Source organism: Ananas comosus, linkage group 7 (assembly GCF_001540865.1).
Source record: "Ananas comosus cultivar F153 linkage group 7, ASM154086v1, whole genome shotgun sequence".
NCBI lineage: Eukaryota > Viridiplantae > Streptophyta > Magnoliopsida > Poales > Bromeliaceae > Ananas > Ananas comosus.
Genome location: NC_033627.1, coordinates 12,090,965 through 12,107,778, shown reverse-complemented (window position 1 = coordinate 12,107,778; position 16,814 = coordinate 12,090,965). Strand labels below are relative to the sequence as shown.

Here is a 16,814-nt window from a genome sequence, read left to right as displayed (position 1 = left end):
CCCCAATCCCCAAATTAGGCGTTTGGAAATAACTTCGGGGTTAAAGGGTTTTTCCACTCCTTAACTCCGAACCAAACGGATGCTATAGAATTTTTTTAATTATAAAAATGGACATTTAAAATTTTTATTTATATAATTAGATTTTTGCAGTGAATTATTTACTATTTTTAAAAAACGATGACTCACCGCGTTCTAAAAACGATACATTATTCATTATTTACCGAACTTATATATTTTACACATTTAAACTTCAAAAGATGTATAGTATTAAATAGTAAAAATAATTTTAACATTTTGAGAATAAATAAACTATTATATTTAAATAAATATGGTAAATTATTCATTGCATAAAACTAATTTTATAAATAATTTTTTTTAAAAACTATTTTTATAATTATAATATTCTTTTAAGTCCATTAATATTAAAAACTCCCCACTAAGGGTCCTTAGATGAGGGGGTGACTTGTACCCCTTTTCAGTGTACCATAGCAGTGCTAAAAAATAATAACTAATTTTGTGATTTTGCAGATCCAATGCATTTTTTGGAATCTACAATTTGCTCCTATTTTTCAAAAATTTGACAAAATTGTCTTTGTAGTCAAAATTCGTACATAGCGCAAGATGAATTTTCGTATTCTCTAGACAAAAAGTAATAGTTAAATGGTGCAAATCATCTACCTTAATTCATAATATATGGAAACTATTGTCACCAACGTGAATCCTTAGTATTTGCTATGTAAATTTTTTTAAAAATAAAAATTTACTAATATTAAAAGATTAAATATTGTCCGAAAAAAAAAAGCAGTGCCATATTTATATAAATAATATAACAAACAGGAACGGAGCCATTGAGGGGCCCACAGTGGCCATGGCCTCTCCTAACTTTTTTAAAATCACATAAAAGTCCTTTGTAATAAAAATTAAAATATTATAAATTTTAATTTTAGGGGGCCAAATTAAATTTGTTAATAAAATTTGTCTCTTTTTTTTTTCAAATTTCTTGGTCATTTCCCTTCAACTCTTACAGTCTTGTTTCTGTTTGAGTATATTGTTATTATTGTTACTAGTAATAACTGATCAGTGAATTTGACAAATTTTTTTTCTTATTATCCGAAGTTGAATTTTTTTCCTATTAAATCTAAATCTTGGCCCCTCTCCGAATTTTAATTTCTGGCTTCGTCCCTGATAACAAAGGCCTAAGTGGTGTATTATATTCCTTCTTCATCTCGACTCTTTTCTTACTATATTTATGCTTGTTACCAATATTTGTGTTGCACTATTATATCTTCTTCTTTATTGTTTCGTCATGCTCTCTCTACATTTTTTTTTATCCATTCAAAGAAATAAAAATAAAAATATTAAACCATTAGTAAAAAAATATAATACTATGTGATAAGTTGCTGAACAATTAAAAAACACGTTACATGACTTGAAAATTTATTGCGTAATTACTTGACAGCACTTCACAATAACTTATCAAACAGTACAATGTGTTGTAAAATAGTGCAACATAATTTACAAATAAAAATGTTGGATACATATATATTCTTAGAATTAAAAAAAATTCTATAAGTGTAGTCGCCCAAAAACCCCATTATGGTACCTTCCACTCCTCACAGTATATAACAAAATGGCCAAAAATTACCATAACTCTCAAAAAGAATTAGTAATTATTTTACACAACATGCTCCTTTCCTCTCTTTATGCGGAATCATCGACAAACAAACGAATTTTCCCTTCAACAGAAGCTATCTCATTGTAAAAGCATTACATATAATACTGAATACAAATTTCTAATTAGTATGCACATCATTTCCTTCCTCGTCGCCGTTGTCTCCTTGAGGCATTTCTTTGGCAGCTGTTGGAGTGTTTGCAAATGGACTGCCGGTGATCGAGCTCGAATTGCTCGCGTCGTTGAACGCATCATTACCATCAGCTTGAGAAATCGGAGTTTCCCTCTCAGAATTCAAAATCATTTCGTTTTCCGCTTGCTGTCGAGACCCGTTTAATGCGTGGCAATGAGGGCAATAATATGTTATAAATAGAAAATCCTCTTTCCTCGCAAATCCTGCACATTAAGTTAGCCAGTTGAGTCAGTTCTTGCATTTTGTTGCTTGTGATCGAGGTTAAACACGAGGGCGAGCACATTTAGAGCGGAAAGGGATAAAAAGGTAATTTGACATGATAACAACTTCGAAAGACATCACTTACCATTATGCATATGGCAGTTGCTGCAGATCAGCGCATAGCACTGTGTCGGATCTTCTCCAACAAGCAAAGCTGCAATTCGAGCGAGCCATCCCCCGTCACTACCAGCTGAACCTTTATTATGTCCAACAAAACTCTGATTTGGAGAAGCAATTTCCCCGGCATTTTCGTCGTACTCATTTAAGGAATCATCAAAGAAGTGAGCTTCTTGGCTGCTTACTGCGGCAGCACTTTTGCCAGAAGCTGGTTTTCTGTGTCGGAGCTGAGTAGGTTGCGCCGGGTTAACATCATTGCTAACTCCCAATGAGGGACTGGTATTTGATTCATCTCCAACATAAAATTTCAACCCAGAATCTGCTCCAAGTTTAGACGCCAGAACAGTTGCTGCTGCAGCCTTGGCAGCAGGATCAAGGTCGTATCTCTGCGTTAATCGTTATAAAGAATCAGTAACATATACAGAGAATAAAAATTAAAAGTTAGTCACTCTACTTTCACTGATACATGAATATCGTGCTATGTCCATTTCGATGAAAATTCGCTAATCAAAGCTTTGCTAAATTACTAATACCATCCTTGATGATAAATAAACTAACTTCAGAAGTTAAATTATTAGTTATCCCTCCAATGTTACAGATATAAAGAAATAGATTTGAACCCTAAACTCTTTTAGATACCAAAAGAGTTATTATGATAGGATCGTGATAAATTGTACTAAACCATACCTCGTTCTTGGAGAGAGAAAAAAAGGAGGAAAAAATAGGTATATTCCCAGCGTCATCTTATAAGTGTACATCATCGACTTTGCAGACATGGACGGTTAAACACTTGCTGAGATTCTTAAAAAACGGATGGAATCAAGAGTATTACTGATATGTATATGGACCAAGCGGTAGTACAAGTTCTTTTAATTCACTTGGAATAATGAATTTCACAAATAGTCGAGACTTCAGTGACCTGATTGACTAAAAGAAGTGCTCAGTGATTAAATTGACAGGTACACAAGAGTAGACCATACAGGAACCACTTAGGCATGTAACTCTACAGAGAGTGATATCAATGCATTTGGGGAGAAAAATTCTCGCCAAACATACGATGTGCCCAAGATCAAGTGCCAATAGTAGATATATAGATGAAGGATAGAAAGATGAAAAACCTACCTGAATAAGCTGTTGTGTAGTGTAGTAATTTGTCCTCTCCTTCAGCTCAGTTATCTTCGCTTGCCTTTCTTCACGGAGCCTCTCAAGCGCTTTCTGGTCCTTGCTATCCACTGAAGAAAAGAAGGACAGGTTATAAACAGGATAATGTTTTTCCCAAATCTCACTAAAAGTTTCTCCCACATTAGGTGTCTAAAAGGAATTTAAAAAGCTCATGGTCAACCATGTAAGAAAAACATCAAAGATTCAGAGAATCAATTTTGAGGCAGTTCATCTTATATGTGCTTTTTTGTATTAGTGGCGAAAGGATTCCCCACCATCACATTATTTTCTTTTTTTCCCTTCTCCAGACAAAACTATGAACTTCATTAACATGATACCCCCTTATTTGTAGCTGGAAAAATGCTGATACACCTAATAAGTCCCATATTCCCATCAAAAACATAATTGAATAGGGATGAAAGCTGAGTACAACCCAGGATCACTTCTTCTATACTCCACGGCCCCCTTCTTTTTTTTTCCATTTAAATATCTATTTAATTAAAAAAAATTCAATGGACCAATCAAATATGAAAGAACAGTCAAATAAACGTCTATAAAGAGAGACTAATAGATCAAAAGCTCAATCAGCAAATTTATAGAAACTGAGAACTGGGTTATAAAAAAAATTTAAAAGGAAAAGAGTCCATGATATTTACACATTCTTCTGACGCTCCCAAGTGTCGAGTAGATGACAACAGCTAAAACAGGAAGCACAAACAAAGGCATCACTCTAACTGCCCTCATCTGCCAGTTCAAATCCAATGATCTTGTCGTCATGATAGCATATGCAACAGCCAAACCCTGTGAAACAAATCAACAACAATTAGAAATCAGTTCAAAAAGCAACTATCCTAAGAAATTATCAAGGCTTTTCTAACGAGTATATAACCCTGAGTCTTGACCGAGAGAAATATCTGATAGGTGTTAACAAAAAAATTGACCAACTAGGAAATGGCCTAGAATTTGTCTTAACACTGCCCACTCGCATGCATGGTGAATATCAAACGAACCATGCCAAAAGGTCTGAGATAATGGAAAATACAAAGGAATAAAGGACGGAAATTGATGCCATAAAGTGGCGGATAAAAGAATCAAACTAAGGACCTCTTGGAATGGAGGGGGGTTTGGGCTAGCTCTGATACCATGCTACCAAAAAAAAAATGATCTAGTAGAAAATGACCAAGAACACTAAATCATTTTTTGGAAGGTTTTAGCAATAATGAAGCAATAAACACTTGCAGAACCACAAGGAACTTTTATAGAAGATATAGAAGTACACAACTGGTGAAAGATATATTTGTGACGTACACGGAATCTAATATATATTGTGTTGAAGTACATCATCATATCGGATTTTTCAATCACTTGGCGCAATGCCGTGAAACCACTATAAACACTAAAAATCATGTTTCTACAAACTAATATAAAATTAAACAAGCAAGATCACTCCATTTGCTCATATAAATCATAGGCTAAATTGGACGAACAGCTTCATACCAGATTTTTCAATCACTTGGCGCAATTCTGTGCAACCATTATAAACATCAAAAATCATGTTTCTACAAACAAAAAAGTAAAACTAAACGAGCAGTATTGCTCCATTTGCACACATAAATCATAGGCCAAATTTGACGAATAGTCCTCGAACTAAAAGGTTGCTGATATTTGATCATCAAAACTTTAATTATTGAAGTTTGTGATTCAAACTACCTGAATTATTGCAATCAAACCTAATATGATTTGAGAATATCAAACAACTACCAAATATTAAGCTCATTTCAATACATAGTGACAACCTTGCTACCTCATCAAACCCTAAATTCGAAATCAACTTGATAAATTCCAGCGACCTAATTAAAACTAATTCGGCTAAAATCAAATCAAATCGCAAAACCTCAAGAGCGATCGATACGACGACGAGGTTCGTCCTCATCGCGCGCGTGGCTTGGGCCCTTCGCTTGATCCGCGCGTGGGCGGAGGCCTCCGCCACGGAGAGGCGCCGAAGCTCCTTCTCCAAGTCATGTCCCGCTCCGAAGATCCCCTTCCACACGCGCGACACCACTCCTCCTCCGCCGCCGCCTCCGCGGCCACTACGCCTCTTCTTCTTCTTCTCCTCCTCTTCCGCCGCGGCCTCCGACGACGAGGAGGAGGAGGGGATGGCGTCGTTCGCCATTGCTAGGGCTGAATCGAGAGAGATGAGGCGAAGAGGGAGAAAAGGAAAGGGGAGAGGAAGAAGAAGAAGAAGAAGAGTGAGGAGGAGATCGAAGGAATTGAATAAAAAAAGCGTGGTTTCTTTCGGTCTATAATTTGCCCTTTAGCTGTAATAACTATTCTCATGAACCGGGTGTGCCACGTCATCATGAACAAATCACACAAATGACAAATTCATCACTATCATTAGATCTCAGACACTCTATTCTTTTTCTATTTCATACTAAATTTTAGCCGTAGCTAAAAATTTTAACAAATTAAAAAATTTTATAATAATATTATTAGTATAATTTTAGTAAAATTTAAAATTGTTATCTCTATTATGTGAAAATATATAAAATATTGTAATAGAAAGCAAGGTATAAGATAGAAAAATAAATCTATGCTATATAAAAATATCTTGATATTTATCTCACATGGTGTAAGATAAAATTAATCAAATAAAATTATATTTAAATTATCTAATGCAATTTGAAATACACAAGGGCTAAAAAAAATTAATCACTTATATACTCCAAAAAAATTTCAGACATTTTTATTTTCCTTGCTTAGAAGGCTAATATAAAAAATATTCTCCTAAAGATCTAAGTTTTTTCAAATATATCTCTCTAGAGTAAAATTTTATTAGTGAATGTCGGAAATAAACATTATTTTTGTAAAATTACTATTTTGTCCTTTTAAATATATCCCTTCTATTATTACTAACTTTTTATTTGCCCTTAAGTTAGGTGCAAAAAAAAACAGTTTGACATTTCGCCTTTCAAATATATCCTTCTGTTGTTACTAATTTTTCTTATTTATCATTAAGTTACGGACAAAAGGAGAATTTTGACATCTTTTTAACCCCGGTAAAAATTTAATCCAGGTTTAATCCAAGATGATTTAACGGATGCTAACAGCGAAGTTATTTTTTAATAACGAAAAAAATATAAGATGTATATTTTAAATAAAAAAAATAAATAATTATAAAAATATTTCAGAAATTTTGAGAGATGTGTACGTAATTATTCCAAAAAAAACAAGTCTCGGACAATGGAGGTTAATAGAGAGTGGTTGGGTGTATAGACCGGGTCTAGTGTGAGATGTACGTAAGCTTTGGCGGTTGGTTTTGGCTTTTTGCACCGCCCTATGACGTGGCAGCGAGCGAGCGCTTTCCGAAAGGAGGCGCCAAAATGCTGACCGTTTGACCGAGAACTGATATTCTCACTCCCATTTTTTTTTTCGCATTTACACAAATCGATCTCTTGTAGTCGGCGTGCGGAGGCTCCTCGTTGCCGACTACAATAGAAATCGGGCAGTTTAGGGGCTCCGTCGCCCGCCGAATTCATTTTGCAGAGTAATAATCAAAGTCGGCTTTTGTGGGGGCTTTGCTACCGAGTTCTTTATAAAGTATCAGATGAATAAGCGTATCAACATCCTCTCAAAAGTCTCTAATCTTTCGGTTTCATTTTTTATCGGACTTTTGGCCCATTCTCTCCTCCGTGTCCATTTGGAGTCTGGGCCTATTCTGATGTTCATCTTGGGCCGATTAAATAGCTTTTTTAAGGCTTGATGTAAAGACTGTTTGGTTGCATATAATTGTAATTGCACTGTTATTGTAACTAAATACAATATTGATATGGTGTTTGATTTGATGTATTTGAATTTAATTACTATAATTGAAACTATATAAGAAAATTCAACAGCAAGAGTTGTCACTATGCGTAAATTGGTTGTAATTATGACTGTAGTAATCAGATAGAGTAATAAAGAGTATAACACATTAAGCCGTCGGGCCGACGGGGGTGGCTGGGTTTTTTAAAAAAATATCTCATATATTTTTCATGATTTTTTTTTTCAGAAAATAGCTTTCTACGAATTTATTTATTTATTTATTTATTTTTAAGGAATCAAATGCCACTGTTTTATAAAATCAGAAAAAATATTTTAATAGAAAAATTACTTTTTGGAAAAACTAAACAAACGAAAAACATTTTTTCAACTTAAAAAAACTATTTTCTTGATATTTTTCGGGCAACCAAATACCTCCTATACTTCGGTAATAAGATATTCTTGCAAGGAGCTGAATATAACGAGTTGGATATTTAAAATGCTAAATAAAATAAATAAAATATTATAATCTTATGAAAGGTTTCAAAACTTGGAGAAAAGATTGAAAACTTTTGGTAGAACAAACCGAACTGAATTTTTTTTTATTTAAATTCTATTCAATTTTATTTAAATTTGGTGTCAAATAGTTGAAAAAATATATATATATATATATAGAGAGAGAGAGAGCGCTAGGTTGGTATACAATCGGTAGTACGGAGGCCTCCGTACTATCAAATTGTTCTCAATGATGCGGTTTCGAAATCGACGATCGTCTTCGTTAGACTTGATCTACACTATTGAAAGTATTTAGNCATTTGTTTTCAATGATGTAGGTTTCAAATCGACGATCGGCTTCGTTAAACTTGATCTACACTATTGAAAGTATTTGAAAACTAAATTCTATAAAAATTTCATCAGATTTGGATTATTTTACATCGTTAAATTCACAAACATAACACATCTACTATTAAAATTATCAAATTTGAGATTTTTTGATTGCTAGCCAAATAATAACGAAAAATTATAAAATTTAGTTTTCAAATACTTTTAATGGTGTAAATCAAGGCTAACGAAGTCAATAGTCGATTTGGAAGCCGCATCATTAAAAACAACTTGATAGTATGATACGAAGGGCTCCATACTACCGATAGTATACCGGTCTAGCTAAAAGTGAGGCCAATTATTGAACTTGATTGTAAACCCGTGAACTTTGATCCTCTTCCTCGTGTTTCCCCACAGGTTCAGTAGCTTCCCGGAAGAGACAGAAAAATCCAAAACAAATCAAAAGCAAAGAAGGAAACAACCAAACCAAATCCACCTCTATAGAATTTGCCTAATGATTTACATCTGTTCTTACCAACCGTTTCTGCATCCTTTTTCGCTCTTTTTCCCTCGTCCTTTGCTGCAGTCGCCGTCCCCGTCCCAATGTGTTTTCCCTCTTCATCATTCTCAATTTTCGTAGCACACTCGTCGCTATCTGTAATCATGCTCTCCGCTGTAGCCTCACCTTCGCGATCTATGCCATATCCAAGCCACCATCACCGATATGGATGTCAGCCGTATGCGCAAGGTAGGAGAGAAGAGAGCGGTGTCGACATGAGGACGGCTATGGAGGAGGGAGATGAAGAGCGAGGAGAAAAACTAAGGAGAGAGAGAGAAAGGAAAGAAAAAACGGAATAATATTAATTTGATCAATGGCAAAAAAAAAAAAGCAAGGAAATTATTTCAGAATGGACAAATTTAATTAATTGATTGTCCGTATGCCACTGATGTGTCAATGCCATGTCATTTTTATAGTTGACACATTATTTTATATTAGTAATACGTTACCATTAAGTCAACTAATTATTTTACAAAACTTAATTTGAACGGTTCATAAAGTTCAAACTAAAATTTATAGCAAATTAAAGTTAAAGGATGAAAGTGTCACATTCCCTATAGTTTGAGGACCATAGTAGAATAAATATTATGTAGAAAGATAGTCAATTTTTAACCTGTTAGTAAATGAGACAAATGTATTTTACAAATTATACAACTTGAGCGGAATATTTTTAATTGCTAAGCCCCATTTGGTTCAGAGATAAATCGGTACGTTATCCTCGCTATCCGTCAAATAAAGTATTTTTTAGTCGGAATAAAATATTCCAGTCAAATATTGCTATTTTCGGTTGTCCTGTCTTGGGATAGCTCCAGATCAACTATTTCACTCTTTTGATGGAATAATGTTATTTTAAGATTTAATTTTAAGCTTTGTTAAGATTATAAATTAAATTAAGGTAATTATATGGACAAAATATATTACATATTGTAATAAATTAAACTCAATTAGTATAATAAATTTTTATTAAATTTAAGTTTAAGTGAAATTTGAAACATAGCATTATATTTCAAATATTTTTCTATATAATATAATTTTATATCTATTTTATTACAAAATATTAATCATATCTTATATCAAATTCAGCTATTTTTTTTTTTTTTTTACCATTGTCTATTATTATATAAGATTAACCAAATACAAAAATAGTTCTTTCCGGAAATAACAATATTGTAAATAAAAAATAATTTAGTTTTATTTTTGACTATTTTGGAATAGTAAGCCATTCTGATTTTTTTTTTAATTTTCCGATGTTCATTGCTTTTAAACCTGTCTGTTTAAAGGGATTAATATCTTGCCTTGTGGCTGGAGGTCGGGTTAGTCCGAGTAACGTTCGAAATGGCAGAAAATCGGATTGGACCAAGTCATATTTGAAGTGGCAAGAATCTTGTTGGGCCAAATCACAAATGTGACCCATAGGTTCTGTATCAATACATTTTAAATAAACTAATTGTATATTTTTAAAACATGAATTTTTGGGATTAATAGTTAACGCCAACGATCCAATAAAAAAGCTTGGCCTAGGACTATATAATTTTATTATATTGTAAGGATAAATTTGTAATGGGTTAATTGTATACAGTTTCATATAAACATATCGAATATTAAATATATTTCTAAAAAGTTCAATTTTTGTTTTTTATTCATGTAAAAGTTCAGTAATATTCATAATTTCTCCCTCTGATTTGTTATCGCTAGTGTACTATTATTTTTTAACAGCAGACAAATAAAATGATATTTTTATCCTTATAAATATATCCATTCAAAAGCCCTAACTGTTATAATAATATAAAAAATATTCTATCAAAAAGGTATTTTACCGAATAATAATAGAAGGGGTAAAAAGGTTAATTTAACTTATTTACTAATCAGGTTAATTATATTTTTTTAAAGAATCTTAATAGTAAAAATATATTTAAAAATATTAAAATTTNATTTTTTAATTATGATTAATTATAGTTAATTAAACAAAATATTTATTAAAATTTGTATAAATTAAAATTTTTAAAGTTACTGAAATGCTACAAATTATTTATTAAAATTTATATGAATTAAAATATTTAAATTTGCTAAAATATTAAGCCATGTGTAATTAACCCAAAAAATTGATTCACAGTGACCTCTCGGTCCGAGTCTGAAGCCACCACAACAACAGCCACAGCCCGGGAAACTCCTCTTTCTCTCTCTACTCTCCGCTCTCATTTTTCTCTCTCTACTCTCTCTCTCTCTATACTGCTATAAAAAAAACAGCGGCTCCGAAGCGGACGAAGCATCGGTACGATCGAAAAACCAGGGTTTCAGAAAATAGGGCAAAAAAGAACTAGTAAGAAATTTCTCTCTCTCTCTTTCTCTCTCCGATTATATTCTCTTCGCTAGTGTATGATTCTGTTTCGCTTCTTTCCCGCATTGGATTCTGCTTTTCTTTTTTCTTAATTTTTTTTTGTTTTTTTTTGTTTTTTTTTGTTTTATATAGTAGGATTTGAAGTGGAATGAGTAGGATTGGGTGTTTGTGAGGTCGCCGTTATTTTTTTAAATTTTATTAATATGAAAGGTCTGATTTATGTGGAGTTTTTTTTTTTTTTACTAGGCATTTCGTCTAGCATTTGGCATTTATTTCTTTCTCTATTTTTATCCTTGGATTTGCAATTTTTTTTTCTAATTATTTGGTTGAATCTTCTAATTATGGAGAAAATGGAGGCCTTTTCCTTCACAAATTTTTTTTTAATGTTCTAGGAATTTAAGCCATGGAATTTTAGACTAGAGAGTTTTGTTTTTGTTTTTTTTTTTTTTTTCAACAATTTTTTAGCGTTTTTGGAACTATAGAAAACCAATGTGGAGTATTTTGTGTTATTTTCTAAATTTGCTTTTTTGTGTGTATTTTTACTCTCTTTTTTTTTTGCCACAATTGCAGGATTTTGGTGCTAAAAGATGGAAATATGGGGAATGGAGGAGTCTCAACCACCAATTTCTAAAAATCGATAATTTTTTTTAGAGAGAAAGGCATTGGAAGGTACTTTAGATCAGATCCATCTATCATAACAATTTTAGGTGGTATCACCCTCATCAGAAAAGATCAAAAGAACCCTAAAAAATAAGAGAGAGAGATTAATTAAAAGATAATTTAGGAACCAACATTTTAGTAAGTCCAGCTGTAATGCATTTAAAAATCATGCTAACTAACTAATGAGCCCTACAACATTTCCTATTTATTGATATTTTTGTCCTACCTGCTACAGTTTTAGAAAAGCAATGTGGGTTTCACAAAAGTTAATAAATTTATAGAAGATTGGCTCAGTGATATATTTGTCACTTTTATTTAATTTGTATAAGTTTTTTTTTTTTTTTTTGAGAGATAGGTAGCACGTTATCCGCTTCGTTTATTTCATTTAGAAATAAACTTAACTGGAAATGTGAATCAACTAGGATTCGAACTTGGGTCTCGGGTACCAACCACCAAGCCCTTTGCCACTTGCTCTAGCGACGGTCGGTTTTAATTTGTATAAGTTAGTTGAGTTTTAGCAGTGGAATAATGCTATGCACGCTCTTTGGAGTAGATGAGAGTAGGATCCGGGTTGATGTGATTGGTTCCTCAGTGTGGAGTGTAGAACCCTCTACTCCGTGATTTGTGTAAATGTTATGATAATATAGCTTCTACCGTCCAGATTTTACTCCCATCTGAATACTTCTGATCAATATTGTTTTTGTTGGTTGGTAGTTGGCGTCGACTGCTTTACTATTGGGATCTTTTACTCAGTAACCATTGGAAATGGAGGAGGCTTTACTGCAGGTAGGTAGAATTTTATATTAGTAAGATTCTGATTTTGTGATCTTTCCTTAGCTTTTGGATCTGCAACTCACTCACTGTTTGTTGGTTTATATAGCAATGGACCTGGCTCTCTGTTAGGAATTAAATGTTAGATGTCCCTACAAGATTTATTGACTGTAAATATGCCATTGAGGTTGGGTATTGAAATCAGTGAGGGTAGTACTTCCATAAAGTACATTATGAGGGGAAAGAAATATAATGAGAAATTACCACTTGTGATGGTTCCATGGTTTGTATTAATGGGATGTAAAATTAGAAGTATTTCATAGCTTGGTCATATCGTAGATTTGGCAAGAAAGAAGTTTGCTATTACAAGGGATGCCCTTTTTCATTGTAATAGAAGGGAAGTTGGATTATATGATATTTGTAGAAAAGGCTAATTATTAGATGATGCATGGTGGTTGTTAAAGTTGATTGTAATTCACTTTGGGTGTCTAGACAAAGGGAAACTTTATTTGTCACAAGAACAGATGGGTGGAGATATTTCAGCGGAGCTAGTGTGGTTCATAGATCAGATTTAGTCCAGCCCAGCTGGAGTGTTTGAGTAGAGCTGTGTGAAGAAGCAATAACAGCTTTTTTGAAGTCTTCGCAATAGGTTCATTTTGTAGCAAGAATACAAGCTTCTAATCATAGCTTCTGTCTCTGGGTTCCAATAACTTTTTTCAGCGTCCCGCCAAAGCACAAACTCAGCTTTGTTTGCCAAACGCATGGCTGCTGCTTCTTGGAGTGGAGAACCTGTTCCAAGAGCTAGGCCGAACCTTTACTTACTGCTGTTCATCATCTGATTTGCTGTTAAATTCACACAGGGCCCAATTGGATTGATGGAGAAAGCAGGCAATGTGGTTTTGGATATTGAAAGTCTCACACAACCACCGGATAAATGTTGCACTGGGAGCCCAAAAATGAGCGTGAGTTTGATTTTTACCCTTTTTTGTCTCGGCTTCTTTGTTAGCTTTCTTTGGCTCTCAATCTTCTTAAAGTTTTCTATCTGTGGATAATCTATAGCTTTCAATTGGCAGAGAGCCCTTTCTCGTAAGGGTTCAAATCGCATGGAGAGACGAAGTGGGGAGGAGCAAGAAACAGATGATGCATCCAAGAAGCTTGTAGTTAAAGGTATTAGCTACTTGATTTTCTTCAGCGAAAAAGCTTGTGTCATTTTAGAACTATTTGCTATTGATATTTGCCAACCATAAGTTCATTCTTATGTAACGCAGTTTATTGTATTGAAAGGCCATTAATTAGAAACTGCTCCTTTTGTTGATTTGGCTTAATTTTGTTTTGTTTTAACTGTACTTTTGACCTTATTGATCACATTGTATTATTATTTTGGTTTTAATAAATGAATCACATTTTTTCTCAAAAAAAAAAAAACGTAAGGAAGAAAAGGAATGGAAAGAGTGGTATTCAGCTTCTGTACTGTTTACATACAGTAAGTATATATTTGGACCACTACCGAATTAAATAGTCCTAAACCAATGCAGTTTTGTACTAAAAGACCAATAATGTAAAACTACTCCTTGTGTTAATTTAAGATTCTTGAGTTTTTAGTACTGGCTAGACCTCGCTGATCACATCCAAAAATGTAATATTGAAACCATTAAATGATCTGCTGTAAATATGGTACGTTACAGCCATTTTTTGTCTTGATTGTCATTCTTTGTGCAGTCGTGCCATCTCAGCTGGATCAGCTGAAGCTGCCGCTGGTGCCAAATAAAGCTCTCGTAGCAGCACAACCAGCAGCAGGCAGCCCAGTAATAACTGATTCTGGAGAGGCAAGGAACAAGAGATTTCATCGTTTAACAGCAATCCACCCCCGGAAAATACTTCTTCTGTTTGCAACTGTGTAAGTCTTGTGAACCTTCCTTTTACAGTATTTATCGAGTTTATGAAGGATAGCTGATTTTGCAGTATTATCAACTTAGGAGCTGTTTGGGTCCGGCGCTTGAGAGGGCAGAAGTATTGTCTGAGCAATGCTAACAACTTTCTCTTTGAAACCTCCTCAACAACTTTTTACTGTAGCAGATACAGTAGCTTCAAATTAGAGAACTTCTGTTTTTGTGGCCCAAAAGCTTATTCTAGCTTCTTCCCACATGAAATTCTCTAGACTTTTTCTTAGCCAAACACTTTTTTTTTTGGAGCACTGTTTCTGTGTTCCATAGTAGAGAGAAGCTGTTCCTACAGCTTGGTCAACAGTGTTCTATTAGTGATAGCAACTTGGGTTAAAGCTTTTTGGTCTATGGCCGAACGCCCGTCTCATTGAATTGCCGATCCTACTGGATTATGCAGATTACATCTTTGATCGAGATTTCCATGAAGCATGCAAATTACAACCACTCCAGTTCGCATCCTTTTAGCAAAATTAGTGAAGGGAAAGTAGAATATAACAGTCGGGATGTCAGTACATGTTCAGCAATCAGTCTTTTTAAGTTGGTAGATTCATCGGAGGCTCATGACACTTTCCAGCACTTGCCAACTACAATGATTGTGTCTTTTGAGCAACCTGACCACAAAAGCTTGGCGAACTTTGTTACTTTTGATTGGCATCATTTTATTTGCACCTTGACCTTTTAAGCAATACAAATTTTGCGATCACCGTCATAAGCGCCACTTTTGATGGATGCAACAAGCTATAGGCTAAGGGCCTTTCAAGCGTCTTGCTGGAGTTTGTGCAGAAATGCTATTTGAAAAAACCCTAGCAGTTGTTTCATTAAAATCAATCCAACAGCTTTATGCTGTAGCTAAAAGTAGATGTGTCAATTGGAAGCTTCAGCTTTTAAGCTTCTTGCCAAAGTGAGAAAATTTAGATTTTTTTGCTCACCAAACGGCAAACGCTTGTCTTTTGCTTCTTCGAGTAGAGAAGCTGTTTGAGAACTGGGCCAAAGTAACACTATTATGTACTAGCAGGGAGAGTGGCATATCATTCATCATGATTCATCCTAGAGTTGATTTGATGCCTGATGTATACGATAATTTGAATCGTTTATCGTTTATGATCTAACCACTTCATTTCGGTACCTACATAGAGCACCGCTTTCGAGTCTTTTGTGTTTCCAATTGAGTGAGGTTTACTTGAGTTATTTCTACTGCAGCATATCTCTTTTAATAATGTAGGAGGAAACAACCCTAATTTTCACTACTTTTGCAAGTAAAACCATGGGTTATTATTCTAACTACAGCATGTTTTGTTGTAGGGCTTTTATTAAGGTTTTTGATGAACACCATCAACCTTTATTTTTACCTGTCGACGACTTTACTGTCTAGTTAATGGATTTATTCTTGGAATAACTAACAATTTAGCAAATTTTAGCAAATTCTCCTTTCCTTTTTAATTTTCTGCCTATATTCTGTCCTCGTAAGTAGATTTATCGGTGCAACAACTTTTTGCAGGTCGAGCATGGGGACAATGATCCTCATATATTTCACGCTCGCCATAAATCGACGAGGCGGAGCTTAACAGCTGTAAACTTTCGGCAGTATTAATTTCTCCACTTGCTTTTCTCGACGATTCCATCGCAGAAGCACAGCGAGAGGCAGCTACTCCTATTTACTACCCACTGAGGTGCTCAGAAGTGTTTTCGGCCCCACTTCTTCCATCTCTTTTGAGCATATATTATTATTGAATGATGGTGGAAACTATTTACAGAAAAATAACTGCACTGCTCTGCTCTACTCTGCTCTGTTGGATGTATTTTGGGAGATTGTGTGTTAGTGGTTCCCAAACTTTAGAAGCTTGAATTTGATAGTATGGGAGCAGTGAGTGCATTTGATTTCACTTGCTCTTGGAATTGACTTGTAATATACTATACCAGAGAACCTATTCTATGTACTTATTGCATTTAATTTAGGGGTTATTGCTTATATATCTAAAATGTTTCCGACTTTTTTATTTATTCTTTTTAGAAGATTAATATTAAAAATATTTTTTTAATGTTCTAAGTTATTTCAAATATACTCTTAGAGAGAAATTCTGTTAGTGAACTATCTGATCTGTTAGTGAACTATCTGTTAGTGAACTATTCGCAACAGCTTTTATCTTTATAAAATTATTTGTTTTTTTAAATATATACTTTAAGTTAGAAGAAAAAGAATTATTTTGACCTTTTGCATACTGTAGTGCCCGTAGGAATGGTACTGCGAGAAATTAGATAAATACATAGATTAATCTCTTCCTTTCATTAATCTCCATTTTTATCCACCGAATTAACTCTAAATTATTGATAATGGTGGTTGAAAATTGTACCAAGATCCGCCGTCTTAACTTTATTTTTTTTATTGACATTTTTTTAACTTTTAATTTTTTTAGTTGAGTGATTTTTATCAATTAAATTAAAAATTTTATCAAATTCATATGTGATTTTATTATATTTAAATTTTATTTAGCAAATAAAACTTGGAAAAATAAACA

The 16,814-nt window shown here is 33.7% G+C and overlaps 2 protein-coding genes across 5 annotated transcripts in view; one reads left to right on the top strand and one right to left on the bottom strand.

Annotated features, from left to right (window-relative positions):
• Positions 1-16,269, top strand: part of LOC109713009 — a 46,663-nt gene extending 30,394 nt beyond the window's left edge. Inside the window, exons 1-7 of one of the 4 annotated variants that reach the window (XM_020236915.1) lie at positions 10,942-10,960; positions 11,495-11,593; positions 12,299-12,370; positions 13,216-13,317; positions 13,429-13,522; positions 14,075-14,252; positions 15,797-16,269. In XM_020236915.1, coding sequence (XP_020092504.1) covers positions 12,350-12,370; positions 13,216-13,317; positions 13,429-13,522; positions 14,075-14,252; positions 15,797-15,863 — 462 coding nt within the window. In that variant the 5' untranslated portion in view covers positions 10,942-10,960; positions 11,495-11,593; positions 12,299-12,349 and the 3' untranslated portion in view covers positions 15,864-16,269. Of the gene's footprint in view, positions 1-10,941; positions 10,961-11,494; positions 11,594-12,298; positions 12,371-13,215; positions 13,318-13,428; positions 13,523-14,074; positions 14,253-15,796 lie in introns of those variants that run through there. The other 3 variants (XM_020236914.1, XM_020236917.1, XM_020236916.1) reach the window with 3 other exon arrangements.
• LOC109713005 (uncharacterized protein At2g24330-like) lies at positions 1,531-5,649 on the bottom strand (the record flags this gene model as incomplete). Its single annotated transcript, XM_020236909.1, is given in 5 exon segments — positions 1,531-2,068; positions 2,212-2,629; positions 3,366-3,475; positions 4,061-4,205; positions 5,299-5,649. Coding segments are annotated over 5 exon segments (1,299 nt in total), but the record flags the coding sequence as incomplete, so codon positions are not given.